The sequence below is a fragment of the Podarcis erhardii genome, assembly GCF_964252035.2.
Source record: "Podarcis erhardii genome assembly, chromosome: 2".
Lineage (NCBI taxonomy): Eukaryota > Metazoa > Chordata > Lepidosauria > Squamata > Lacertidae > Podarcis > Podarcis erhardii.
The window spans coordinates 125,486,416-125,514,025 of NC_138498.1; the positions used below are offsets into that span (position 1 = coordinate 125,486,416).

General features: G+C 52.2%; 2 protein-coding genes across 3 annotated transcripts; one reads left to right on the plus strand and one right to left on the minus strand.

Annotated features, from left to right (window-relative positions):
* Positions 1-5,409, plus strand: PFDN6 (prefoldin subunit 6). Its single transcript, XM_081849361.1, has 5 exons — positions 1-298; positions 1,983-2,053; positions 2,139-2,263; positions 3,933-5,257; positions 5,289-5,409. The coding sequence occupies exons 1-4, from the start codon at positions 235-237 to the stop codon at positions 4,051-4,053; spliced, it is 381 nt and encodes a 126-aa protein (XP_081705487.1). The 5' UTR covers positions 1-234; the 3' UTR covers positions 4,054-5,257; positions 5,289-5,409.
* On the minus strand, positions 5,309-25,770 carry RGL2 (ral guanine nucleotide dissociation stimulator like 2). 2 transcript variants are annotated; one of them, XM_081849160.1, is made up of 18 exons: positions 25,536-25,770; positions 25,039-25,192; positions 23,626-23,724; positions 22,999-23,234; positions 22,657-22,716; positions 19,928-20,213; positions 19,103-19,318; positions 18,230-18,333; positions 17,205-17,289; positions 15,318-15,395; positions 15,147-15,221; positions 14,456-14,488; positions 14,217-14,338; positions 12,784-12,876; positions 12,231-12,360; positions 11,161-11,406; positions 8,548-8,662; positions 5,309-7,651 (listed from the first exon to the last, which is right to left on the minus strand). In XM_081849160.1, exons 2-18 carry the CDS (start codon positions 25,159-25,161, stop codon positions 7,434-7,436), a joined length of 2,319 nt encoding a protein of 772 aa, XP_081705286.1. In that variant the 5' UTR covers positions 25,162-25,192; positions 25,536-25,770; the 3' UTR covers positions 5,309-7,433. The 2 variants fall into 2 exon arrangements, with proteins under 2 accessions (XP_081705286.1, XP_081705287.1); XM_081849161.1 differs by lacking the exons at positions 25,039-25,192; positions 25,536-25,770 and adding an exon at positions 23,983-24,351.
* Between the last annotated feature and the right edge of the window lie 1,840 nt (positions 25,771-27,610).

Below are 27,610 nucleotides of genomic sequence, written 5' to 3' on the forward strand. Positions count from 1 at the left end.
AGACACCCACCCACTCCAGGAGCTGGTGGCGAGGGGCCGCTCCAAACTGGAGCCCTGAGCGGGTCGTAAGCAGAGCCCTTTGACAGCTGGATCTGCCCTGTGTTTTCTCCTAGTTGCAACTTCCTGGGGGCTCTTGGCTTTTCTACCAGCAAAGCTGCACTGGCAGTTACTTGCTTTTTCTGCAGAGAGTGCCACCCCCACCCCTGCTCCTGAGCTGCCTGAGAGAAGGAGGCGATGGCTGAAGCCCTGCAGAAGAAGCTCCAGGGAGAGCTGGAGAAATACCAGCAGCTGCAGAAAGGTAAATTCCACCACCACCTCTCATCATGTATACACACACACACACACACACACACACACACACACACAGCTATTCATAAGAAAGTATCAGAGCGCCTTAGAATAGTTGTGCATGCAACAGTTCGAAAAGTTCAAATCAGACAGCAGAAAAGCTCTCATCAGGCCTTTGAAAGCTGGCTGAACTCCAGTGGCAGGGAGTCGCACAGGATGGGGCCGATTACTCTAAAGGCTCGGATTCTCCTTGTTGCCAAATGGGCCTCACCAACTTGGGGAACGAACTGCAGGTGACCTGAGTGATGAAGCTGGGGAATTGGGGTTCAGGCGGTCCCTGAAGCACCCGGGACCCAAGTTGCCCAGGGCTTTGTAAATTAATTCAAGGACCTTGAACCTGGCTCAGGAAGTGAGTCACAAGAGCACCTCAGAATCCCATTTCCCTGCTCTAGAACGTTATAGCAGCACCTCTCAGTACTGGACTTGCCTTTAAAATGTGGGAGTCTTTCCCCCCATTTCTTATACAGTGGTACCTCGGGTTAAGTACTTAATTCGTTCTGGAGGTCCGTTCTTAACCCGAAACTGTTCTTAACCTGAAGCACCACTTTAGCTAATGGGGCCTCCTGCTGCCGCCGCACCGTCGGAGCACGATTTCTGTTCTCATCCTGAAGCAAAGTTCTTAACCCGAGGTACTATTTCTGGGTTAGCAGAGTCTAAAGTGTATGTAACCTGAGGTACCACTATACGTGCTGTCTAGACACCTGTCATGCCTCAACCTCCCACCAAGAAGTAGCTGGGCCCACTTAAAAGTTATGTTCTTGGAGGTTTTGAAGCACAAGTTGGGCGGCCATCTCATGGATGCTTCAGTTGAGATTCCTGCATTGCAGGGGGCTGGACTAGATGACCCTCGGGGGTCCCTTCCAAAACTATGCTTCTGGGTTGGATTTCATTCCTGTGGACTGCCAGTCTATGTTGGTTCTAATGTTTTTCCATGTGTGTTTTACACTTTTAACTGTGTGGATTTCCGTTTTTTGTTTATTTTACTGGGGGGAACTCTTCCTCTTCCCTTTATTTTTAATAATAATAATAATAATAATTTTATAAGGTTTTACAAAGTACAGAAAAAAGGGAAAAAATCCAAAAATATAAAACACAAATGATATTCCATATTTGTCTTATTATGACTCCCTTCCCCCTCCTTCTTTGGTTCCTTATATTTTATATTATTTCCTGCCTTTCCCAATTAAGTCAAATTGTTATTTACAATCTCTTCTGCATACATAAATGTGTGTATGTGTAAAATTTATACTGCACGTTATTTATATTAAGCCTGCTAGCGTCTTTGTTTACAGTAATTTTGCAAATGCTCTATAAATGATTTCCATTCTTCCTTACAAACTTGATCTTCTTGATGTTTAAAATAAAAAAAATTCCTTCCAGTAGCACCTTAAAGACCAACTAAGTTAGTTCTAGGTATGAGCTATCGTGTGCATGCACACTTCTTCAGATACCTCATACCTAGAACTAACTTAGTTGGTCTTTAAGGTGCTACTGGAAGGAATTTTTTTTATTTTGACTATGGCAGACCAACACGGCTACCTATCTGTTTCTTGATGCTTCTTATTCTTCCGGTGAGCTTCGCCCTTTTGCATAGTCCATCAATTTCTGTGCCCGTTCTTCTTCCCCGCTTCCAGATATCAGCAAGTGCATGACGGCCCGGCAGAAACTGGAGGCTCAGCTGACTGAGAACAATGTGGTGAAGGAGGTGAGCCCCCGCCCGCCCCCCTGACCTTTGCAGAAGCCACCGCTTGAGCCGCCTCCCTCCCTGCTGACCTTTCCTTCCTCTGCAGGAGCTGGACCTGTTGGATTCGTCCAACACCGTCTACAAGCTGATTGGGCCCGTCTTGGTGAAGCAGGACATGGACGAGGCCAAAGCCACGGTCGCGAAACGGCTGGACTACATCGCAGGGGAGATGTGAGTGCTGCCTCCATCCTGCGGGGAGGCTCTGCTACTGCGATTTTTCACATATATACACACACACACACACACACACACACACACACATATATTACACACACACACACAGTGTCATACCTTGGGTGGAAGTTGCTTCAGGTTGAGCTCTTTCTTGTTGCGCTCCGCGGTGACCCAGAAGTAACAGAACGCATTACTTCTGGGTTTCGCCGCTCACGCATGCGCAGACGCTCAAAATGACGTCACACACATGCTCAGAAGCGGCAAATACAGACGCGGGTTGCGTTTGCTTCAGGATGCGAACGGGGCTCCGGAACGGATCCCGTTCGTATCCAGAGGTACCACTGTATATATACATAATTTTATTGGGATTATTCTAGTAAAGGAAAGGAGAAAAAAGGGGGGGAAGACAATAGGGGAAATTGTGTGCACTTGAAAACGTGCGCGGCATTAAGATAAATTCAACAGTGTAAATAAGTTTTGATGGATGCGATAATGGAAAACTGAATTGCTTAGTTTATGTAAAATGTGTAGGGATTTGTGTTATGCAAAATGAACCATGGAAAGAGAAGAAGGGAAGTCATTGATATTCTAAGGTTGTTTAAATGAATATTCTAAATTGTTAAACAGAATATATATATATATGAATGAAAATACAGTGGACACTCGGGTTAAGAACGTAATTTGTGCGGGATGCACGTTTGCAACCCGCAGTGTTCACAACTTGCAGCGGCGCATCTGCGCATGCGTGAGTTGCGATTCAGTGCTTATGCGCAAAGTGTGCTTTACCGCTTCTGTGCATATGCGACTTCCAAAATCCGGACGTAACCCTGGTTTCAGAGCGTCCGTAACCTGAAAAAACGCAGTCTGAAGTGTCTGTAACCCGAGGTATGATTGTATGTAAAAAAACATTTTAAAAGCAGAAGAATACGGCAATAATGGACTACTGCAATGCGCTCTATGTGGGGCTACCTTTGAAGGTGACCCAGAAACTGCAGTTAATCCACCGGTCTTGAAAGACCTACATTGGTCCCAGAACGTTTCCGAGCACAATACAAAGTGTTTGTCTGACCTTTAAAGCCCTAAATGGCCTTGGTCCAGTATTCCTGAAGGAGCATCTCCACCCCCATCGTTCTACCTGGACACTGAGGTCCAGCTCCAAGGGCCTTCTGGCAGTTCCCTCTCTGCAAGAAGTGAGGTTACAGGGAACCAGGCAGAGGGCCTTCTCATTGGTGGCACCCGCCCTGTGGAACACCCTCCCACCAGATGTCAAAGAGATAGACACCTGAAGGCAGCCCTGTTCAGGGAAGTTTTTAATGTGTGACATTTTAATGTATTTTAAATCTTTGTTGGAAGTCATTATTATTATTAATTATAACTAATTAAAAACTAAAAATAAGATAAAAGGACAGCTGGCTAGCCAGCTTGGGGAGGGGGAGACTGACGTTGGCCAAGAGCTGCAAGGTCCGTGTTCCAGCTCTGCTGTCAGAGGGGTCACTTCTCTGAACACCAGTTCCTGGGGTTCTTCGAACTGTAGTGTTGGGAGGGCTCCCCGGGTGTCATCTAGCCGAACCCCCTTGCAGTGCAGGGCTCGTGGTGTTCTCAGCCTCCCTAGGGCTTGTGAAGCCACCAGCGCTGACGCCGCCTCCGCTGTGTCCTGTCATTTCAGCAAGCGCTACGAGGGCCAGATGCAGGATTACGAGAAGAAGTCGGACCAGCAGCGGGAAACGCTGGCGCGGCTGCAGCAGGAGTTCCAGAAGGCCCAGGCCAAGGGGGCTGTGAAGGCCTGAGGGGAGTTGGGGGGGCCATTCCTGGACTGTGGGGGGAGGGATGGGGACACCGTTGCGAGGCCTGCTCCGCTGGGCAGAAATAAAAGCTAGGACCAAGTCTCCCAAATCTCTCTCAGCTGATGCCTTCCTCTTTTGCACTCGGACCTTGCCATGTGCAAAGGGGAGGGGGAGGCCCCTGAAAAGGAGACCACCACCCCCAACACAAAGCCAGCACACAAAATCCGTCCCTGTGCCCTGGCACCTGTAGGGCATCTCGACCCCATTGCTGTCTCGCGAGGAGCTCTCTCTAGAGTCAGGCTGTGGCAGCTTCGAAGGGTGGCTGGGCTGGGATCCCGGAACGGTAGAGTTGGAAGGGGGGGACCCCCGGGGCCATCTAGTCCAGCCCCCTGCCAAGGCGGGAGCAGAGCACGTTCTTTGGATGGGACCCTCCTTCAGCCAACCCACTTCCGCAAGGGCTGCAGAAAAGCCGAGAAGGGTGGGGTTTCTGGCAACTCCCGCTGCACTGGCAGAGCTTTTTAGGGAGGAGGGACATTGGGTTCGCGCTCTAGGGAAAGGATGGAAATGTAGAGTTCGGTGGGACCTCGGGGGGTCATCCATTCCAACCCCCTGCAAAGGCCGGAATCTCAGCTAAAGCATCCCTGGTGGAAGACCACCCAACCTCCAAGGAAGGAGAGCCCGCTGTGGAACAGCTCTTCCTGTCAAAAATCCTCTTTTATTGTAACCTGAAGCCCTGTGTTCGAGTCCTCCCCTCCAGAGCAGGAGAAAACCAGCTTGCTCCCTCTTCCATGTGACAGCCCTCGAGATATCTGAAGACGGCTATCATATCTCACATCTCCAGGCTTGGAGAGGTCTTGCCCCTTCTCGGGTCTCTAGGGCCAGACTGCAGCTGCCTGCTGGCTTCTCTGGGGCTGGCAAAGAGCCTGTGTTGCCCCCTACGTCAGGCTCACCTCCCCGCCAGGGACAGGTGCCTGGGAATGTTTCCAACTTTGCTGCTGTAGGCAAGAAGAGGCGAGAGCCACCTACAAGCTGGCAGAGGAAATCCTTGGGACACGTCCAAAAGGCCAAGAGGCAGCTAAGGACTCTTGGTTGTAAACAGAACCTCTGAGCACTTTGTGAAGATGGCCCAAATATTGCCATTTTGTTTAGTGCACTCTTCACGTCCTCAGAGGTACTCCCATCTCAGTCTGAGTCCCCAGGCTAGGGGGTGAGCCCTCCCCTTCTCCCCACGCACAAAGCTTTTCATACCACAAAGCTTCTTTTTATAATCATATTTTATAGAAAGTTTCAGTGTCCCTGATGCAGCCGAGTACAAATGTTTTTAACATTCAAAACATCGTTTTTCCTCCAGAGAAAGAGGGGGGGGGGAGTTATAGGCAGCAGGTAGAAAGTACTGGTTGCCCATGGGCAGCGGCAAGGGGCAGGCAGCAGCCCAACCGGTGCAGCTCAGCCCACAGAACGTTAAGGAAGGTGTTAAAAGGCTCCCGTGAAGAAGGCGTTTCTTGGGCTGAAACTTAAATAGTATAAAAATATATTGGGGACTCTGCAGAGTTTCAGACATGCTGGTGTGGAGGGACAGGAATTGCCTCCAAAAATACGTGAAAGACGAGAGCCAATTTGGAAGCTGTTTAGGATAGTATATAAAATGTTAGCTGCGTGGTGAGAAGTAGCAGCCTGCAGGAGTGCAAAAAGTGGGGAAACTCCCAACCTTCCTCGACCTGAGATCTCCTCTGGGGTTTTAAACTACAACTCCCCATCAGGTGCTGGTGGGAACTGTAGTCCAAAAGTCCTGGAATCTCAGAACTGTGACATTGGGACACCCAGGGTCATCTAGTCCAACCCCCTGCAATTCAGGAACCAGAGCTCAATGATACCTGACAGAACCCCGCCCAACCTCCAATGAATCATAGAATTCAAGTGTTGGAAGGGACCCCTAAGGGCCATCTAGCCTAACCCCATGACACACAGCCACCCAACCTTGGCTTAAAAACCTCCGAGGAAGGAGAAGGCGGTTCAGAAACACATTTACGCAGAACCTCTTTTCTTGTAACTTGAAGCCATTGGTTGGGGCTGATGGGAAATTCAGTGCAAAACCCCTGGAGGAGATCCCAACCTGAGGGTGGCTGGAGCGGAATTTGCAAAGTGGCTGTCCGTGTAAAACAGCACCCAAAAGTCACCATCTTCCCACCAGCATCAGGATTCACAGGTGACAGGTGACATTTCCCCCTCGCTTTAGGAAGGACAGATCTGGCCATGGGTCAGGCCGAACCCTTCCCCACAGCCTCACAACATAACGCCATATTTTTTTAAAAAAATTAGTGTTAATTTGCACTCAGCGCAGTGCCGAGTCTTAGAGTCACACACACCCTCCCTGAGATATGGGGCAGCTGAGCTTAGCAGAGGGGGCAGTTTGCATCTGGGATCTGTGAGGAACAGCCTCCGACAGGGACAGAATTGCTCCACTTTCCCACCGGTCCAAAAAGAGGGAGCCGTCATCAGGGCAATCCGCCAAGCCCTCCCTCCCCGCAGCAGGAAGCGAAGGGCCTCAGGGCCACTTGGCAACCCTCCCGTTGACAGTCAAGGCACTTGGGGCAGGCGGGGGGGTGGGGGGAGTCCAGAGCGAGAGGAGAAGGCGCCCACGGCAAAGAAACAGGAAGCCGGTGGTGACGGCAACAGGAAGTGCACAACGCAGATGGAAACTCTTCCAAGCGCGACACAACACCCGTGTCTTCGACAACGCAGCCTTTCCCCCTGAGCTAGAGGGGAGGGATTTCACTAGAATCGCAGAGTTCGAAGGCACCTGAAGATCATCCAGTCTAACCCCAGCGGTCCAAGGTGGGACTGCAAACCTTATCGGCCCCACGCTCTACCCGACTGAGCTGTGAACAGCATGATGAAGGAAAGGAAAGGTGCTGACACTGGAAATCGGACAACAGACTCAGGACAACGGAAGATCAGGAGGGGCCCACAAGGATCATCTAGTCCAGCCCCCTGAGAGGGCGGAATCATAGCTAAAGGATCCCAGGTGGCCACTGAAGCTGTGCTTAAAAAATGGAGGAGACTCTGCCAGCTCTGGTTCCACCATCAAGCAGGAAGTTCTTCCTAACGTTTAGCCTTGAATCTCCTTTCTCGTCGTTTGAATCCGTCGGATCGGGTCCTGCGCTCCGGTTTCCCTTTCCCCGGGTCCAAGCAGTTAAGGACATTGAGTTCCTCAAAGACTCTGGAAAACCAGGGTTCTCCGCCAGCCAGGCCTGCCAACGCAGCTCTGCCAACATTTTGCCACTTCTGACACCGCGTTGCAACCCTGTGCTGTCCCCAGTCTCAAGGGCAGTGTGGGCCGCCAGCCCTGAGCGAGCGGAAACCGAGGCCTCTGTCCGCCCAACTCAAAAGAGGGCCCTGGCTATCTTCCGCCCGGTGGCCTTGATCTTTGGGAAGGTGGCGCTGATCTCCACCCCCTTGGGGGGCGTCGGCTTGGGCGGGGGCGGCGGAGGGGGCGGCGGAGGGGGCGGCTTCTCCCGCGGGCGCTTGGGTCGCAGCATGAAGTCCAGGCAGGTGCTGCTCATCGCGTAGAAGACGTTCGCCGTGGTGGGGAAGGCCAGCTCTGCAGGGGTGGTAGGAAGAGAGAGGGGGCGGGGAGGGGTCAAGGTGGAAGAACGAGAGGAACGACTCATTTTTGGAGTTCCCTTGTAGAAAAGGAATGGCACGCCCAAAGCCAGAACCAGGGACTCCTGGGGGCGCAGCTCATCTCCCATCTTAAAAAAAACACACCTCTATTAGCATTGCTTTCCCAAACCTCTGTTGCTCTGCAGCTTTGCAGAACCCGAGCTGCCGTTTTCTTAAAAACCCAAATACAAAGCCGCAAGATTTTTGCCACTTTGTCAACATCAGGAGATGGCTTGATTAGAATCTGCTGACAGACAAGGGGAGGATAATAAAGACTTTGAAGTCCATTGGGCAGCCTTGAAGCAGGGGAAATGTTTAAAAGACATCATCCTCTGTGCTGCCTTGTTGGAAAAATATTTTTTAAGGAAACATTTACAGTGGTACCACGGGTTACAGACGCTTCAGATTACAGACGCTTCAGGTTACAGACTTCACTAACCCAGAAATAGTACCAGGTTAAGAACTTTGCTTCAGGATGAGAACAGAAATAGTGTGGCAGCAGCAGGAGGCCCCATTAGCTAAAGTGGTACCTCAGGTTAAGAACAGTTTCAGGTTAAGAACGGACCTCCAGAACGAATTAAATTCTTAACCCGAGGTACCACTGTATAAGCTGCCAGGGAAGCACTGGAAAGCTAATTGTACCCTAAAAGCAATTTGACGCACTGCAAAATCCCGCAGCCAGCAGTTAAAACCAATGGCGTAAATGCTTGCAACAGAATTGTAGAGTTGGAAGGGACCCCCAGAGCTCATCTAGTCCAACCCCCTTTGCAGCGCAGGATTCACATCCCCTCAGATTCCCCCCTCCCCACTATAAAGCACAGAGATGGGCTTCACCTCGACCTTCCGGCAGGAGCTGCACCAGTTCGTAGTTGGGGGCCAGGACCCGATCCTGGTTGTGCTTCTCCAGCGCCTTCGCGATCACAACCGGCGCCTTGTCTTGGCTCGTGACCTGCAGAGGGCAGGCAGCAATAGCACAGGGGGAGAGAGAGAGAGAGAAGAAACAGGATTTTCAGCCTTTGCCAATTGGGTGCCCCTCAGGATTTTTTGGACCAGGGCTGATTGTGAGTTTATTTCATAAAATTTACAGGCCACTGGATTGTAACAAAACAAACAAGCCTCAAAGCCGTTTTGAAAAACAATTACAGATAGGTAGCCGTGTTGGTCTGCCATAGTCAAAACAAAAAAAATTCCTTCCAGTAGCACCTTAAAGACCAACTAAGTCAGTTCTTGGTATGAGCTTTCGTGTGCATGCACACTTCTTCAGATACACTGAAACAGAAGTTTCCAGACCCTTCTATATAGTGAGAAGGTGGGGAGGGAATAAACGGACATAAATCGGACATCAGGAATCACAAGACAGAGAAACCAGTAGAAGAACACTTCAATCTCCCAGGACATTCTATACAAGATCTCAAAGTAGCTGTTTTACTACAAAGGAATTTCAGAAATAGACTGGAAAGAGAAGCTGCTGAATTACAACTTATCACCAAACTTAAAACCATGGAGACACCTGGTCTGAACAAAGACCTTGGATTCTTATCTCATTATACATGACAAAGCCATTTTTCACCTTTTCACCCCTCGCTTCTTCCTGTAAGACCTATTGCAGTCGTTAAGAGTCGTCAACAGGCTCATCACAGCTATCTGCCAATCACCCATTCCCACCACCCTTCTGAGTAATACCCCTCCCCACCCTCTCACTATATTTAAAGGTCTGGTGACTTCTGTTTCAGTGTATCTGAAGAAGTGTGCATGCACACGAAAGCTCATACCAAGAACTGACTTAGTTGGTCTTTAAGGTGCTACTGGAAGGATTTTTTTTTTGTTTTGAAAAACAATGAAACTATTGGCAGAAACGGTGTGTAAATAACTATGTAAAACCTTAAAAATGAAACAAAAACCTTTGCGGCAAACTGACAACAGATTTAAAACACACCAACGTTCTACGTTATCTGGGTAGGTCTGTCCAAAATAAAAAACATTTTAGGAGGCGCTGTTAAGATCACAGCAAAGGTTGGGTGCCCATCTGTCGGGGGCACTTGAGCTGAGATTCTTGCATTGCAGGGGGCTGTACTAGATGATTTTTGGGGGTCCTTTCTGATTCTATGGTATCTGCTTGGTGTCACTCAGCAGGGAGTTCCACAGTCAGGAGCTGCCATGCCGGAAAATCCATTTTATTACAGATGCAGAACGGGTGTTACATAGCCCCTGAGAATGGGCCAGTTCAGCCAATCACAGAATCATATTGAGTTAGTGGGAAGGGGCCCCCAGGGGTCATCCAGCCCAGCCCTTGCAGTCTAAGCAGCTGAGTGGCTGCATGTGGGGTCAGGCCACGACACAGATAACCTGGTCCCGCGTCATAGCGCAAAAGAGCTGGCAGGCACCTGGCTGGGGAACCGTAGAGCTGCAGCCCGGGAAGGGCAGCCTTTCTCAACCTGTGGGTCCCCAGATATTGTTGGACTACAACTCCCATCATCCCTGGCCTTGCTAGCTAGGAGTGATGGGAGTTGTAGTTCAACAACATCTGGGGACCCACAGGTTGTGAAAGGCTGCCTTAGGGCCATCTAGGCCAGGTACCCCCAAACTCAGCCTTCCAGATGTGCTGGGACTACAACTCCCATCATCCCTAGCTAACAGGACTGGTGGTCAGGGATGATGGGAATAGTAGTCCCTCTGTATTTATCACTCCTGTTATACAGAAATCTCCAAATGGGTCCAAATTTCAATGTCTAAAACTCCCGGTAGAGGGCAAGGACCTGGAGATTACGCTAAGGGTGGCCAAATTCTGTGTGACTGCCATAAAACTTAGGGAACAAACTGTACAACCAAATGATTCAGGTTTTAAATGAAAATTTTAGGTTATATTTTAGTGATCAATATTATATATATATATATATATATATATATACACACACACGCACACACACACACACACTGCTGCTATACAGTGGTACCTCGGGTTACAGACGCTTCAGGTTACAGACTCTGCTAACCCAGAAATAGTACCTCGAGTTAAGAACTTTGCTTCAGGATGAGAACAGAAATCGTGCTCCGGCAGCACAGCGGCAGCAGGAGGCCCCATTAGCTAAAGTGGTGCTTCAGGTTAAGAACAGTTTCAGGCTAAGAACGGACCTCCAGAACGAATTAAGTACGTAACCTGAGGTACCACTGTATCTGAATTGTCTCTGTTGTACCCAGTTGCAATTCAATTTATCCCTGTTGTGTTTTATGATTTTCCTGATACTGTAAATGACCCGGAACTGGTCTGTGACTGTAATAACAAAATTCATTCCACTGTAGTCCCGAAACATCTGGAGGGCCGAGTTTGGGGGGTGCCTGGTCCAGACCAACCTCCTGCCGCGCACGAGGGACAGCTAAGGGCTGTTTCTGCGCCCCCCTCCCCGGCCAGGGCCCCTCTTCCCCTGGGGTCCTGCCCCCTTCGCTCACCAAGATGCTCTTGTAGAGGGTGCCGTTGTGCAGAGCCATGCTGACGCGGATGATGCGGCAGTCCGAGGGGAGTCCGCTGTCCGGGGCGGGGGCCGTGGGGTAGGCTGACCCACAGGATGCCGAGCGCCGGTGGCCACGGACGAAGGTGCCCCCCACGACAGGGGGTGGGGCCAAGCCCTCCGGGGAGGAGGGAGAGGCGTTCTCCGGGGCCGTGTCCAGCGAGGAGACGGAGGGCCACTTCATACGCTGGGGAGGCAGCGGGAGGCAAGGGTTAGCGAGGGATGCGTCCTGCTCAGTGCTGTCTACACGGGCCGGCAGCAGAGGGGGACTTCGAGAAATCTCCCACCACAGTTCTAATATTCACAACGATGCCCCTTTTGGCACAGTTGCTTCTTATGGGTCCCCAGTAGGTACCTCATTTATTTGTTTGTTAAATTTCCACAGATCCCAGGGCTGTTAGGAGCATGGAAAAAAATGCAACATAAAAGCACCAACAGGCAGCCGCTGAAAGAGTAAATTGGCCTCATTCCAAATCCAGGTACGTTTGAAGGTGGCTTACAAATAAAATGGAAACAGATTAAAGCGTCATAGGAAAGACAATTGTGAAAAAGCAATTAAACACAAATAGGTAGGTAGATAAGATACATTAGGGTTGCCATATTTCCAAATGTGAAAATCCGGACAGAGTTGCTGACTTTCTGGAGCTATTTTTCTTCTTTCCCTGGAGCTTTTTTCTGCAGATTTTATCACAGTTTTCATCCCTTTTGCCATATTTCCGGGTTTCCCCCAACATTTCGCTAGTTTCAGGAAAATCCCCCCACCCCCAGACGCCATTTTCCAGACCCAAATCCCGGAAGTGTGTGGGAAACCCTGGAGGTATGGCAGCCCTAAGATAGAAACCAGATGAGAGATTAAAGGTACAGGAAATCACAGTAAAAGCAGCATAGCACCAGCCCCTTCCTTAAAAAGTGATACTAAGCAGGACCCTTGTTCTGCTTATGAAGTGAAAATTCCCGCAGAGCTCACAAATCGCAGCTGGGAAAGGACATCGTCCTGGCCCCCCAACTCACCTGGGTCTGGTGCGGTTGCCCGTGGGGGGTGGGGGAACCAGGTGGAGGCAGCAGGAGGTCTGGCGGGGCTTGTGGGGAGCTGGGCTTGTCCCAGGACACAAGGGTGCTCATCCCAATCGAGGTGGCCAGGCTGGAGGAGAAAGGAGAAATGTCTGGTGGTTGGGAAAGCAGGTGAGACCCAGCTCTACCGTGCTAGGGTTTTACGATTCCAGCTGGACACCTGTGATTTGGACTCTCCTTCATGGGAGCAGAGGTTGGGTGGCCATTTGAGCACCAGCAGTGCTTGAGCTGAGATTTCCGCATTGCAGCGGTTTGGGCTAGATGTCCCTCAGGGGTCCCCCTTCCAGCTCTACAATTCTGTTATTTGAAAAGAAAGCTTCAAAATTAGAGGGCGGGGAGAGAGAAGAGGTGGGGCTGGTCTTCCTCTTTCGCCGGAGGTTTCTCAAGCAGAGGACGCGTGGCCAGCTGTCATGGATTCAATTCTGGCAAGGGGTTGGGCTAGATGTCCCTCGGGGGTCCCTCCCATCTCTCCCGGGCCCTTCCCGCCTCTCACTCTGCGCAGTGGGTGATCACCAGGGTGGGCTTCATGGGGCGGCCAGGGGTTGCTGCTTCCGCAGGCGGCTCGATCGTGCAGGAGAGCTGGTAGCTGGCAGAGAGAAAGAGGGAGAATGTCCGCTTTAAATATTTTACTTTTAATAATAATAATAATAATAATAATAATAATAATAATAATAATAATTTCCCAGAAGAGAAAACAGCAGCTGTGTTTCAGTCTGTTGCCCCCCATAAACTCCCTACATCTGTTCCAAACCTCCGGACCAGACTGGGAAGGGGAGGGGCCAGGAAAACCTTCCTTGGAGATTTTGAAGCTGTCGGTCAAGGATTCTATAGCTGAGTTTCCTGCATTGCAAGGGGGTTGGGTGGCCCTGCGGAAATCTTGGCACTGACAGGACACTTTGGTTGACCACTGCCCGGGGTCTTGCGGCATCTTGAAAGCTTGACCCCTTTTTTCTGGAATCAAGATGCCATGGACAGTTGTGGAAAATTCGTCAGGAGTTTCTGAAGGACAGGGTCATAAAATCATAGAATATTCCGAGTCAGAAGGGACCCAGGGGTCATCCAGTCCAACCCCTGCCTTGCAGGAATCTCGGCTCTAGCCTCCACAACAGAGGCAAGGAAGGAGAGCTCACCGCTCCACTGTCTGCAGCTATCTCCTGTCTGGACTACTGAAGGTGACTCGGAAACTACAACTAATCCAGAATGCGGCAGCTAGACTGGTGACTGGGAGCGGCCACCGAGACCACATAACACCGGTCTTGAAAGACCTACATTGGCTCCCAGTACGTTTCTGAGCACAATTCAAAGTGTTTAAAGCCCTAAACGGCCTCAGTCCAGTATATCTGAAGGAGCGTCTCCACCCTCATCATTCTGCGCGGACATTGAGGTCCAGCTCCGAGGGCCTTCTGGTGGTTCCCTCATTGCAAGAAGCCAAGTTACAGGGAACCAGGCAGAGGGCCTTCTCCGTAGTGGCACCTGCCCTGTGGAACCATCTCCCACCAGATGTCAAAGAGAAGAACAACCACCAGACTTTTAGAAGACGTCTGAAGGCAGCCCTGTTTAGGGAAGCTTTTAATGTTTAACAGACCACTGTATTTTAATACTTTGTTGGAAGCCGCCCAGAGTGGCTGGGGAAACCCAGCCAAATGGGCGGGGTATAAATAATAAATTATTACACTGCAATGTGAACCGCTCTGAAGTTTACAAATAAAGAGCAGTACACAAACTTTGATGGGCTTTTGAGGGGTCAGTCTGCATGATATCTGGGGGGTCCCCTCCACAAATTCCAGCTAAACATTTGCAGAAACAGAGGGGCTCAGGGCATGTCAGGGGGGTGGGCCGCGTGACCTCCGGGAACCCCCTTCCAACCGATTTAGGATTCTAGGGCCAAAGAGCAGACTGGGTTTCGGGTGGGATCCTGAGACCCACCTCTGGCCCTCGCTGAGTCGGGGCAAGCGCTGGAGCCATCGCTGGAGGTGCCGGTCAGGGCTCAGGGCGTAGTTGCGGCAGTTGGCCTGCAGGAGTCGAAGCTGGGTGAGGATCTCGAATTCCTATTTTTTGAGGGGGGGACACAAAGAAAAATGGGCATTAATAATAGAAGGCGCGCCCCCCCATTTTTAAAGGGGTGCCCATTGCATGCTCCTCCCCTCTCCCAATGTGGCACGTACCTTGCGGTGCTTCTCGAAGTTGATGTACCCGTTCTGCAAAGAGAAAGAGTCACAGAATTGTAGATTTAGTCGGACCCCAAGAAACTCAGGGGGGAAGGGAGACGTAATTATTCCAGAAATGAGCGCAAATGCATCCCACCAGACAGCTCCAGCCCCACCAGGGCCAGCAAAAGTCGCCTGCCTCCTGCTCTTCACAGAATTCCTAAATTGCGCTCGTTTCTGGAGTGCAGCCTGAGATCTCTTCATTTGCCCCAATAAAATTGGCTCATTGATTCAAGCCTGCTGCGATTCCCACCCCAGAGTTCTCTCCCAGGGAAGGGACTCCCTGGTTGCCTCTCTGCGCGAGTTGCCGTTCCGTCATCCTCCTGCCAACCCACCTCTGCATTTGGAAGCCGCTGGGTCACTTCGCCGTAGAATCACAGAAGGGACCTTCCAAGGTCATCCAGCCCACCCTACAAGGCAGCAGTCTCCACCAAAGCCTCCCTGACAACTGGACATCCAACGTCTGCTGAGAAACCTCCAAGGAAGGAGAGTCCACCGCCTTCCGAGAGAGTTGAGATTCCTGCATTGCAGGGGGTTTGGCCCTCGGCGGTCCCTTCAAAACCCAAAATTCTGTGGTTCTACGAGTCTGCTCCCCTGCCGAACGGTCTGCCCGGGATTGGCGTCTCCCCGCCTGCCACCCGGTCCTCACCTGCAGCCTGTTCCGTGTCGCTGCGTCCAGCATCACCAAGTCCTTGAGGAAAGTGCCCAGGTAGGGGACCACGCCCTGTGAGGAAGAGATCGAGAGAGGAAGGAGGTCAGAGACGGGGAGACCTGCATTCCTGGCCCCTCGGCCCTAGCCCGCCTCCCCTCCTCTGGGTACCACGGGGCGATGCTCCAAAGATCTCCGCTGCTGCCTGCGCTGGATTGGGTCCGCCCCAGCCCCTCGAGGGTAGCCATCCTGTGGGGAGCAGGAGAAGAGAAGAGAATTCAGAACTGCATTATTTTAGGATAAATTGCATGGCGAAATGTGCAAATCGGTCCAAATTGCATTCAAAAACGTGTTCAGTAGTAGGGTCTCAGGAGACTCCCTCGAAAGGCGAACGTCTCTCCCCCATTGGAGGTTTTCAAGCAGAGGCCTAGGACCCTCGTACCTACGGGACCGCCTCTCCCGGTATGCCCCACGGAGAGCCTCAAGGTCCATAAATAACAACACCCTAGAGGTCCTGGGCCCTAAGGAAGTCAGATTAGTCTCAACCAGAGCCAGGGTCTTTTCAACACTGGCTCCGGCCTGGTGGAACCCTCTGCCTCATGAGACCAGGGCCCTGCAGAGTTGTTCCGCCTGGCCTTTGGCTTGGAATCAACTTGATCCCCTTCCCCTTTTTCCTTTTTCCTTTCTCCTTCTGTGATGGAACTCCTATTCGGAGACTTCCCTGGCTTTTTTCTGGCCCACGGTCTTGGCTGCGGAGGGCAGGGTATAAATAATTTTTATTATGATGATGATTATTATTATAGAGGCTGGATGGCTGTCTGCCAGGGACTCTTTCGCTGCAATTCCTACAAAGCCTTGAGTCTCAGGCCATGTCCCGGATTTCGGAGACATGCAGAGGAACACTTGACACACCCCATCCGGTTTTGCTTCGGCACCTGAACTTCAATGTTTGTTTTCACGGGCCGTTTCTTTCGTTTCCGCTCGTGAGCTGCCTCGGAAGAGTTTGTTGCCCGGAAAGTGAGGACTGTAAGCACCGATGGTGCAAAAACAAACAAGCCGAGTGAGAAGGTGGCTCAGAGATGCAAGGGATTTGCTCAGGATAGGATATGCAATAGATTAGGAACTGCAGTTCGCAAAAAGTCAAAGCCCTGAACATTTTTATGCCAGGGGAAAGGCGGTGTGTGGGGGTTTAAAAGTCCACCAGACATCGAGAGCCAGGGTAGTGCAGTGGTTAGAGTGGCAGAATGCGACCTGGGAGAGAATCATAGAATCTTAGAGCTGGAAGGGACCTAGGGTCATTTAGTCCAACCCCCTGCAATGCGGGAATCTCAGCTAAATCATCCATGACAGATGGCCACCCAACCTCTGCTTTAAAATCTCCAAGGAAGGAGAGCCCACCACCTCTCGTGGGAGACCGTTCCACTGTCAATCAGCTCTTACTGTCGAATATTGGAATCTCCTTTCTTGTAACCTGAAGCCATGGGTTCGAGTCCTACCCTCTGGAGCGGGAGAAAACAAGCCTGCTCCCTCCTCCATGGGACAGCCCTTAAGATATTTGAAGTTTCCCCTCAAGTCTCCTCTTTTCCAGGCTAAACATACCCAGCTCCTTCAACCGCTCCTCCAGACCCTTGATCCTATTGGTCTCCCTCCTCTGCACACCTTCCAGCTTGTCAACATCCTTAAATTGTGGTGCCCAGAACTGGACACTGTACGCCAAGTGTGGTCTGAGTAAGGCAGAATAGAGTGGGACTATCACTTCCCTTGATCTGGACCCTAGACTTGATGCAGCCTAGAATCGCATTAGCTTTTTTTGCTGCTGCATCACCCTGTGGACTCAGATTCAGCTAGTGGTCCACCAAGACCCCTGGATCCTCCTCACGTGTACTGCTAGTCAGCCAGGTGTCCCCCATCCTCTATTTGTGCAGCTGGTTCTTCCTGCCTAAGTGCAGAGCCTGACGTTTGTCCCTGTTGAAATTCATTTTGTTAGCCTGGGCCCAGTACTCCAATCTGTTACGGTCATTTTGGATCCCGATTCTGCGGAAAACATGGAATAAATACCTGGAAGAGGAGCCTCCGGCTCTGGCTGTAGTTGTCCTCTTCTGAGCAGACGGCGCTCAGCTCCTCATAGCAGCGGAGGGAGTCCCTGGGGGGGGGGGGGAGAGAAGCTGAGTAGGGCAGTCTCAAAAGGGAACCCTCTCCCTCAACCGCACCCCAGCACTAAAATACGACAGAGACAACAGGTCAGCCAGGCCACCTTTAATGGGCTGCGCCCAGAAATGGAAACAAGAGGAGATTCCAACAAAAGAAGAATGGCAAACAAAATTAATGGACTGTGCAGAATTGGATAAAACGACAGGAAGTATTCGAAACCTGTGGGACCAGAGATTTACAGAAGATTGGAAGAAGTATACGAACTATTTGAAGAGCAACTGTATTGCCAACAAATTACACTAGCAGGACTACAAGAAGCTGTGCAAGGAGAAATCTGTGAAGCGTTGCAAATTAGAGAAAGAACAGTGATATTCGTTATGAATTAAATGTAATGGAAGAAGTGGGAAATGTGCATTTAGAGATTAGATTGGAAGATTTTCAGACGAGATTGATGAAAAATTGTATAAGATGTCAAAATATGTTTAAATATGTTTTTAAAAATTGTATAAGATGTCTAAATATGTTTAAATATGCTGAAAATTAATTAAAAAATTATATAAAAAGAAGTTTAATGGGCTGCACCCTGCCTAAGAGGGATCAGGCTTGTGTGTTTGTAGGGACCTCCCTAGACACCTCTGCTGCATTGGTTAGCTGTGATTCTGGGGTTGGACTAGATGACCCAGAGGTGTCTCAACCAACCCTACAATTCCAGAGGGTGCCTGTAGGGAAGAAAAGCGCTTTAGGAAGAGGACCTAAGGACCTGGGCAAGAAGAGGGGAATGCCAGGGTAGATGGCAGCCTAGTTTTTGTTGCTGCCAGAAAGAAGCTCAGGGTCTCAGAGACGGGGGTGTGTGTGTGTGTGTGTGTGTGTGTGTGTGTGTGTGTGTTTTTCTGTGAGGGGAAGGAGCTCTGAAGCAGAGGATCGGGGCCCACCTGGATGTCTCCTCCCAGGTCCTCTTGAGGCGATGCAAAGGGGTGGACTTCAGTGCAGAGACGACGGCATAGAGAGAGGAGAAGTTGCGGAGGAGAAAACACTCCTGGGAGGGGAAAGAGAAAATAAGGAAAGGGTCTGTCCACCGCCTTCCTGGGAGGGTTTTATGCAAAGGCCACGTGTTTAAATCTAAACAACAACGACAAATGCAGCTTACAAACATTCCAAACAAATAGATAAGGCAGCAGTTGGCAAACACCGCACCATAGACCCAGAAACGTTGCTGTTGTTTGTTTATTGTTATTATTATTCCTGCCTTCCCATTCCAACTCCACCATGGCATTCTGTATTGCTCAGTTGGTATAGCACAAGACTCTCAATCTGAGGGTCATGGGTTCGAGTGGCGCATTGGGCAAAAGATTCCAGCATTGCAGAGTGTAGGGGGTGCAAATATCCAGAGTGGGGGGGGGGGTCCCGGTGGGATTGCTATGAGGAATTATGAAAAATGAAGCAAGCCATTGTGTCTGCGATGCGTTGACTGGGTTTGATTCATTGACAACAGTTTCTGATCGAATCCCCCAGGCCTCTCCACCTCTGCCATTTGCTTTCTCTACGCCTGACAGGCACGTATAAGCATTCTGAAACACAGGCCAGTTGCTTCATCAGGAATCCTCAGTACATAAAGATTTGGGAATGCTACAGCAGAGGGTTGGGCTAGATGACCCTCGGGTGGCCCCTTCCAACCCTAACCATTCAATGGCTCTATGAATTCCATCATTCTGTTACGATTTCAGCCTACCCACAAAGCTTAATCCAGCATGAAGCGGGAAAGGGACAGAAGGAACCGCGACGCCCTCCTTGCAAGGAGGACTCACCTCTGCCACGCGGATCCACTTCTCCAGCAGCCGTGCCCTCTGCGCCGCCCGCAGCTCCGTGTCGCCCAGGCAGGAGGAGACGACGGCGTTGGCCACGCGGTTGAACTGGGCCACGGTGGCGCGGACGGAGGGGCAGGCCCCCTCGTGGCCCCTCTTGTCCCGCTGCGACCACAGCTGGCCCTGGCACTCGTGGGGCACCAGGCGCAGGAAGAGCTCCTGCGGAGAGAGAAGAAACTGAAGGGGGGGAGGAAGAGAGGAGAGCCCCCCCCAAAGCCCCCAATCCCTGGCAGGCTGGCTTAAAAGGAACCCGAAACCTAGGTGAATGGCGAGGGATTCTCTGACCAGGAAGAACAGCTTGTGTTTTATTATTATTATTATTATTATTATTATTATTATTATTAATAATAATAATAATAATAATTTTTTACCAACCACCCAAACACAAACAATGAAACCCCCCAGGCGGCTGATACATTGGGTATACAATATTCAATAACATACATTTTCAATAATATACATATTCAAATCAACCATATGTACACTTCTAAATGCCTTAACGCTCCTCCCTCCACAAGGTTTATTTAACTTTTAACATTTCAATTGCCCCAATAATTCAATATCTTCTCAGACCAATCCTCCTCTTTCTCACTGACCAAGAATAGCTTTCGTTGACGGAAGGCAAAACCTCCCAAGTCTCCAGTCCTCATGCCCGAAGAGGTGGAGGGTGGGCCATGACAGAGGGCAGAACAAGGGTTGTGGAGCTCATCCAGACCCCCTGCAGGATCCCCCCAGGCCCTCTCCCCTGCCCCCCCCCGTCACACTCACAGCATCCTGCGCGGTGAGATGAGCAGCCACGTCTTCCGCCTGGAGCCCCAGGATGTAGTGGGGGTCTGGGGGCCCTTCGTCCGTGATGCCCTCGTCCTCCCGGGGGTCCTCCTGGCCTTTGGGAGCTCCCTCTTGGCCGGCTGCCAGGAGGGTCTTCTCAGGGTCTGATCCGCTACCCAGCGCCCAGCGCAGCCAGGCTCCCAGCTGCTCCTTCAGGCCAGCGTCCAACCCCACAAAGTCCTCCGGGTACCCGTCCAGCCAGGAGCACAGCAGAGACCCCAGGGCCCTGTGGGGAGGGGAAAGGGGGGAGTCTGTGACTGCTGGGATCCCAGGAAGCCCCACCCACCCCAGCACAACAGCCAGTCAGAGAGGCCCATTATGGGAAACGGGCAAGTGGGATTCAAACCCCCAAGAGCCCTCTCTCCCTTTCTGTGGTTTCCAGCATACAATCATAGAATCGTTGGAAGGGGCCTGCTGGTCATCTAGTCTAACCCCGTTTCTCTCCAGGTGTATCGGCCTCTTCTTCGCCTTCCCTCTGAATGAAAAAGCCCCAAAGAGATGGCTCAGTCCATAGCTCTCAGAGTCGTGAGTTCCCACCAAGGGGGAAAGATTCCTGAATTGCACTTGACTACATTGCAGAGAGGCGCAGGTCAATTCTGTGTCTAGGGCAGCTGTCTCCCAGCTCCATCTGATACGCAGGATGAGACCCTACCTGCCCGCCGACTGTCTCGCCAGAGTGGTGCATGCTCTGGTTATCTCCCGCTTAGAGTACTGCAATGCGCTCTATGTGGGGCTCCCTTTGAAGGTGACCCGGAAACTACAGCTAATCCAGAATGCGGCAGCCAGACTGGTGACTGGGAGCGGCCGCCGGGACCACATAACACCGGTCTTGAAAGACCTACACTGGCTCCCAGTACATTTCCAGGCACAATTCAAAGTGTTGGTGCTGACCTTTAAAGCCCTAAACGGCCCAGTAGACCTGAAGGAGCGTCTCCACCCCGGACACCTGAAGAAGTGTGCATGCACACGAAAGCTCATACCAAGAACTGACATAGTTGGTCTTTAAGGTGCTACTGGAAGGAATTTTTTTTGTCCTGACACCTGGGTCCAGCTCCAAGGGCCTTCTGGCGGTTCCCTCCCTGCAAGAAGTGAGGTTGCAGGGAACCAGGCAGAGGGCCTTCTCGGTGGTGGCGCCTGCCCTGTGGAACGCCCTCCCATCAGATGCCAAGGAAATAAACAACTACCAGACTTTTAGAAGACATCTGAAGGCAGCCCTGTTTAGGGAAGTTTTGACGTTTTATTCTGTTTTTAATGCTCTGTTGAAAGCCACCCAGAGTGGATGGGGAAACCCAGCCAGATGGGCAGGGTATAAATAATAAATTATTATTATTATTATTATTATTATTATTATTATTATTATTATTATTTGACTGGATGACTACCTGGGGTCCCTCCAAACTCTCCCATTCTATGGCTCTATGACCTTTCCGGTTGCCCTGTTCTGAACCCGTCTCAGAGACACCCTACCCCAGACAGCAGGTGCAGCCTCCCAGATCAGGGAGTCTCTGGTGACTCATTCGTGCGAGGGAGCCAAGCCCACGTGCCCTGGCTTCGCCCCCGCCCCCCACCCCAGTCCACGTGCCTCACCCCCCATCCCTCCCGGGAGCCCACGGCAAGACCAGACGCAGCCGGCAAGCGCCTCGTCTCTCCGGAGGGCGTTTCAGGGAGGGTGTTGTCTCCCGCACCCGCTTCCCACTGAAGGCTCAAAGGAGCAGCCCTGCTTGACCCTCTCTTGACCTAATGTCCTGTCTCCAAAAGGGGACAGCCCAGGAGGACAGTCTCCCAGGCCAGCAGAAAATATCTATATTCTGCAAGTCGGGAGGAGAGGAGGGAATGACTATGTTTGTGTTCGTTTGGGTTATTTTGCTTCAACCACTTATTTGTGTTTTAATCTTGTATTTTTATCTAGTGAATTGCCCTGAAAGCTTTTGAGGGATGATATAGAAATCCTAATCCTAATAATGGGATAGATGTAAATCCTTCCTCAATGGTGAACTGATGCCTGTTTTTTTATTTATTTATTAAAAATATGTATACGTATACCGACCTATCATTAAAAAAAAAAGAGGTTTACAAGATAACAAGGTAACTTTTTAACATGGTCTTGTGCAAAGAAGGCTTTATGGTTTTATTGCTATAAACGTCTTTGATTATCTTTTTTATATGACACAAACCTGGACAAATATTTTCACCAAGGCTTTCTCTGAGATTCCTGCCTGTCGGGGGCTGGACTAGATGACCACAGGGGGACCCCTTCCAACTCTACCCTTCTCTGTTTCTGCGTACGGGATTGCACTAACGTGAGGCCGTTCAGAAGCAAGGCTGGAGACGGAGCTCAAACCCGGAACCCAAAGGCTCGCGACGACCACTGTGCCTCTGAGCATGTGCCGAGTTCAGGGACCTCTGAGGTTCCTGCACGGCAAGGGGTTGGGCTAGATGACCGCCAGGGTTCCTTCCAGTGCTACGATTCAATGACCTTACCCAGTTCATAATCATAACACCAACACAGGCAGCCATCCTTCTGGTAGAGAGAGGAGAGAGTCCAGAAGCAGCTTAGGAATTAGCTCAGAAAATGGGATTTAGGCTGCGGAGGGGGATATTTCTTTTGGGGAGGGGGCTGTTATTAAGTGCTCAGGGGAGCAGGGAAAAGGAAGCAGGCAGCCACTCACCGCTGAAGGTCTGCTGTTTCCGGGGTAGCGTCTGAACTTGAACCCACAACCGCCTGCAGCCTGCGGGGCGGGGGGAGGAAGTGAGAATACCAAGGGACTCAGTAAATTACAGTAAGTAATCCTTCTACTCTCTAGCCCAGCCAGCGACCCGCCACCTCTCCACAGTTTCAGGCGGCTGCCCAGCAGGCAGAAACCCAACCGGTGATGTTCTGTTCTTACCATGAAAACTCAGCAATGTTAACGATGCCGCACAAGCTGCACCTGCTGGGTTTCCACCTGCGGACCAAACAAACAGCACTGCCAATGTTCCCCCCCCCAGACCATCTCCCCTCCATTGCAAACCTCTCGAGCAGCAGCCCCAGGACCAGGCCGGTCGTGGCGAACGTCCGGTAGGTGGCCAGGAAGGCCGGCACGTAGCAGGTGTCCCCAAGCGAAGGGGCTTCCAGAAGGTGCCTGACAAGGCGGGGCAGCGATCCGGCCTTCAGCACCCGAGAGCAGCTGGCCGGGGACCCTGAAACCCCCAATGCCGTGGCATCAGCAGCCCCTGGGTGACCCGAAGTGCTTGGCGGGTCCTCGCCCTGTGGGGTGGGGGCAGAAAAAAAGGGATGGGCTCCAATGACAAGGAAGGAGGCTCGGTTTGTGAGCTGTAAGTTGTGGATTTCTTAGCAGCGGTTCCCTGCATGGCCGGCGGGTTGAGCTGGATGACCTCTGGGGAGTCCCAATCAATTTTTCAATTTTATGTAAACAGAGGCAGCCTCCTCCTCCTCCTCCTAATCTGGCCTGTGGCAGGTCATTCCCTTGCTTGGCTTGTGCACCACCAGGGCCTCTAACTGTTGCACATCAAGCAGAGATTCAACAGGTGACGTTTCGCCAAATGCCACAAAAAAGCAGCAATGTGAGTGATACGCCTTTTAATGACGCTTCTCTTCCTTTGGCAATATATACCCCCCAGGCATGGGCACGACTTACCCCAGAGAACAGGCTGGCCTTGTTGGCGCCCCCTGGCAGCCGAGAGCTGACGGTGTAGATGGCGCCTTCCTCCTTCTCCTCCCACAAGGTCACTGGGGGCTACGGTGGGGGGAGAAAAAATGACATTTTAGCCCGTTTGCAATTCCTGCCCACCCCCCAAGTTGCCACCAGAGTGCTCCGTCATTTATGTCTATTTATTTGTGGGTCTGCGGCATTTCCGTCCCTCAAGCCTCCCCCTCAACAACCCTGAGAGGGAGGCCAGGCTGGGAGAAGGCAGCCTGCCAGAATTTGAACCCAAGTCCTCAAGCCACGGCACCACCTTGGCTTCACCCCCCCATAAAACCCTCTGAGCCTTACCTTCACAGGCAGGCAGTACCAACGGGTGCGGGTGAGGATCCCCCCCTCTGCGGAGCCCCCTCCCGGCTCCAGGCAGCCCCCCAGGCGGAGGAAAACCTTCATGGGGGTGGCAGATCACCCCCCCCCCTTTGCACCCCTCCTGCCCCCAGCTGGAGAAAGTGGGGGGGGTCCTCTTAGCTGCAGAAGATGGGCAGAAGGAGGGCTGGGATGGGGGGGCCCAGGCTGAACTCCCGGCCCCCCACCCAGGCCTCGTGTGTGTTTCTTTCCTGCCTCCCTTTCGGTGTCGGTTCCTCTCCTTCCGCTTCTCAGGATTGGGCCCGGCCCCTTCCCCGCCCTGCAGAGGACTTCCCCAAAAACAGGCCAAACCAGATTCCACTTCTCTCTCTCAGCCAACCCCCCCAACAACAACAACAGGGCCTTTGCCTGGAAGCCCCGCGATACACATGCACACCCAGGCAGCAGGCAGGCAGGCCGGAGTCCAACAGGTGCAGCTGCCAGCTGGGAAGGCGTGCCCACAGCACCGGATCAAAGGTGCTCGCCTCCAGAGACGGAGCTTTGTCACCCGGGCAACGGAGCCACACAGTGGGTCAATAGAGAGCAGCAGGCAGACACGCAAACACACACACACACCTGTCCCAGCCTGCACACCGAGAATGCAAAGAGGCGCACTGCGCCAACCCTGCAGTGCAGGCCGGAGGAGGAGGGGGGCAGCGCGATCACGACCCCCAAGCGGACCAGCCCCACATAATGAGGCGGGCGGGCGGGTGGGACACCTGTCTGCAAAGGGGGACCACCTCTGGAAGCAGCCGGTGGGGGTTGGACTAGATGACCCTGGGCATTGCTGGGATTCGCCAGAGATTTTTAAACAGGGCTTTGTAAAGGACCGTGGTTCCTGCATGGCTACGGCTGGGCTGGATGACCCCGGGGGGGCCCCTTCTATGGCTCGTGGGCACGGGCGAGGGAACTCTTGAACCCAGTACCTGCCAAGCATACCCGCAGAGAGTAACTCCTGCATCCCTCCCCCACCCCAACAAACCCCTCCCTGCTGCTACTGACCTGCTCAGGAGTTGGGGGTCCTCCTCCGCGCTCCGACTCGGGGGTCCTGCTCCGGAAAGCGCTGAGGGTCACACCGGCGTCGCCTCCCCCGTCCAGCAGGTGGCGAAGAGAGCGGGGGAACATCCGGACCCCCTCCCCTCACGCCCGAGGGCAGCTGGGGGGGGGGAGAGAAGCAGGGTGTTTTTCCCCATGGGTCTTTTTTGGGGGGTCTCCCTCCCTATTGCCCGTTTTCACCCCAAACCCTAACTGCAAACGCGCCTCCTCTTAAGGGTGCTTGCGACGAGGGTCCCACGGGCAAGAATCCCACCCCAAAACTTTTTTAAAAGCCCTAAACCGCTTGCAAGAAACTCTTGCCTCCTTCCTTCCGAAAACTTGCACGGGGTTGGAATGGATGACCCCTGGGGTCCCCTCCCTCCAACTCCACTCCAGCTCCTGCGGATGATGCCTCGCCCCCCTCCCCTTCCATGGGGGCCAGCCCTCTCCCTGCGGGGTCTCACCTGGGTGCTGGAGGGCAGGACCCCATGGGGTGCCGCTGGGCTGCAGGGCAGGGACCCAGGAGTGCCCCGTTGCTTTGCCAGGCGCCGGCCAAGGGAGGGGGCAGGATGGAAAGTCCGGAAGCGGAGCCAGCTGGGAGCGGAGCCAGGGACAAAGTGAAGGAAGGGGAAACCGGAGCCGGACTCCCTGGGAGCGGAGCCAGGGGACTGGGGAAAGTCCGGGACTGGATTCCGCCTCGGGAAGGGAGCGGGAGACGCTGGCAGAGCCGGAGCGCCGAGTAGAGGAAGCCCTGAGCAGCCCCAAACCACGGAACTGGAGTTTGCCCAGGAATGGCTAGGGGAGAGCTGGAAGCAGAAGGAAAACCTGGAACCGGCCTTCACGGACTGAGCGTGGCAGGTGCAGAGCCCAGAGGGGAAGTCGATGCAAACGAGGTCAGCTTCAGCGAAAGCCTGGGGTGGAGCGCTAGGAGGATCGGGCTGGTGTGAATTATGCCAAACTGCAGAACTGGATTCTGAGTGTGGAGCCCCAGTATTGAGAGAGGGATGGGTCCTCTGACTTTAGGAGAGGGCGGGTGGAAAACATGGAACCGGCTCGTGCAGGGAAGCTGGAGAGGTGGGCAAATTGCTGGAACAGCTGAGACTGCCGCCTGTGTGTGTGACTCCACAAATGGTGCGGACACATCCCTTGAACTGAAGATGTGGAATTCAGAAATACAACGATGAACGCTGTTGAGAGCTATTTTAAACATGGGAAGAAGATGATGTTTTCAGCAGCTGCCAAAAGCTGTGAAGGAGCCTGCCTGGGTGTCAATAGGCAGGGAGTTCCAAAGCTCCGTTTTCTTACAGAGGCAGAAATGGATTTACGTGGCACCAGCAGCACTGCCAATTGCACCGATCAAAGTCGCAAAGCGGGTGCATTGGGGTCCATGCAGACCCCAGTCATGTGCAGATCCAGCGTTTGCCAACCTGGTGCCCTCCAACGGTTGTGGAACAGTATGCCCACTGGCTGGCCAGGGCTGATGGGAGTTGCAGTACACACACATCTAATAAATAAATACAGTAGTCCACAACTTCTGGGGAACACCAGCCTGGCCCCTTTCTCTTAACAATGGAGAAATGGCCTGCCAAGACGGGGTTGGACTAGATGAGCCTTGGGAGGCCCCTCTTGCAAATCTACAAAGGGAACTGAGGCCAAGGATTCTGGTTGCGAGGACACAGGAGAAATCCAGTCTCCATTGCCCAGCCTTTGGCTGCAGCTTCGAAAATATATTCCCCTGGGGAGAGAGATTCTGTTGTGTTCTGCATACGTGTTTTCCCTTCGCCCCACAGCAGGATTTGGCCTCTCCCTCTCCCCCAGGACTCCTTCCATCTCCCCCAGAGCAGGAAGGAGCACAATGGGGGTCTGGAAACCCAGTTTCCTGTCTCCAGGAAGGGGTTGTGTCACCCAAGCAGGGAGGGGCTTCCTTCAGCCTCTCCCTCCCCTCCCTTGCTAATTTAACACCTTCGATCCCAGTATCAAAGTGCACCTTTCCCTAGACCAGAGCTTTCCAAATTGTGTGTTGGCTGCAGTGCGTAGGTGTGCCCTGCGAATGCTCATTTTTAATCCTTGTTGGAAGCTGCCCAGAGTAGCTGGGGAAACCCAGCCAGATGGGCGGGGTACAAATAATAAATTATTACTATTACTATTATTATTATTGTAAAACTGAATGACTGTGTTGCAAAATGATGCACATCCAAAAAGTGTGTCGCCAACAGGAAAAGTTTGAAAAGCTCTGGCCCATATTAATAGGGATGGCCAGCATGCCCCGCTGGCTGAGAGCTGCGTGACAGGCAGGAGTCCCACTGGTATAGTTCCTGCTGGCATCATTCTGCTTCTTCACGCAGCTAACGTGCGGAGTTCGCTGGAGCAGGAGGCAGGGATGGCTTTAGAAGAGGATCGTACAAATCCACGTAGAAGGAGATGGAGTCCAAGGTTGGAGGTTCTGGACCCCAGTTGCTGGAAACCCCCAGGGGGAAGTCCTCTTGCACCCGGGCCCTGCTTGTGGGTTGGAGCATCGGGTTGTGAGAACAGGACTTTG

Excerpts from the sequence above, each read along its gene's own strand:
- PFDN6 (XM_081849361.1), top strand. The coding sequence starts at position 235 with ATGGCTGAAGCCCTGCAGAAGAAGCTCCAGGGAGAGCTGGAGAAATAC. Across the intron at positions 299-1,982 it reads ATACCAGCAGCTGCAGAAAG|ATATCAGCAAGTGCATGACG; the intron begins GTAAATTCCACC and ends CCCCGCTTCCAG. Across the intron at positions 2,264-3,932 it reads GACTACATCGCAGGGGAGAT|CAAGCGCTACGAGGGCCAGA; the intron begins GTGAGTGCTGCC and ends CTGTCATTTCAG.
- RGL2 (XM_081849160.1), bottom strand. The coding sequence starts at position 25,161 with ATGTTCCCCCGCTCTCTTCGCCACCTGCTGGACGGGGGAGGCGACGCC. Across the intron at positions 23,725-25,038 it reads GACCCCCAACTCCTGAGCAG|CCCCCAGTGACCTTGTGGGA; the intron begins GTCAGTAGCAGC and ends CCCCCACCGTAG. Across the intron at positions 17,290-18,229 it reads ACCTGGGAGGAGACATCCAG|GGACTCCCTCCGCTGCTATG; the intron begins GTGGGCCCCGAT and ends CCCCCCCCCCAG.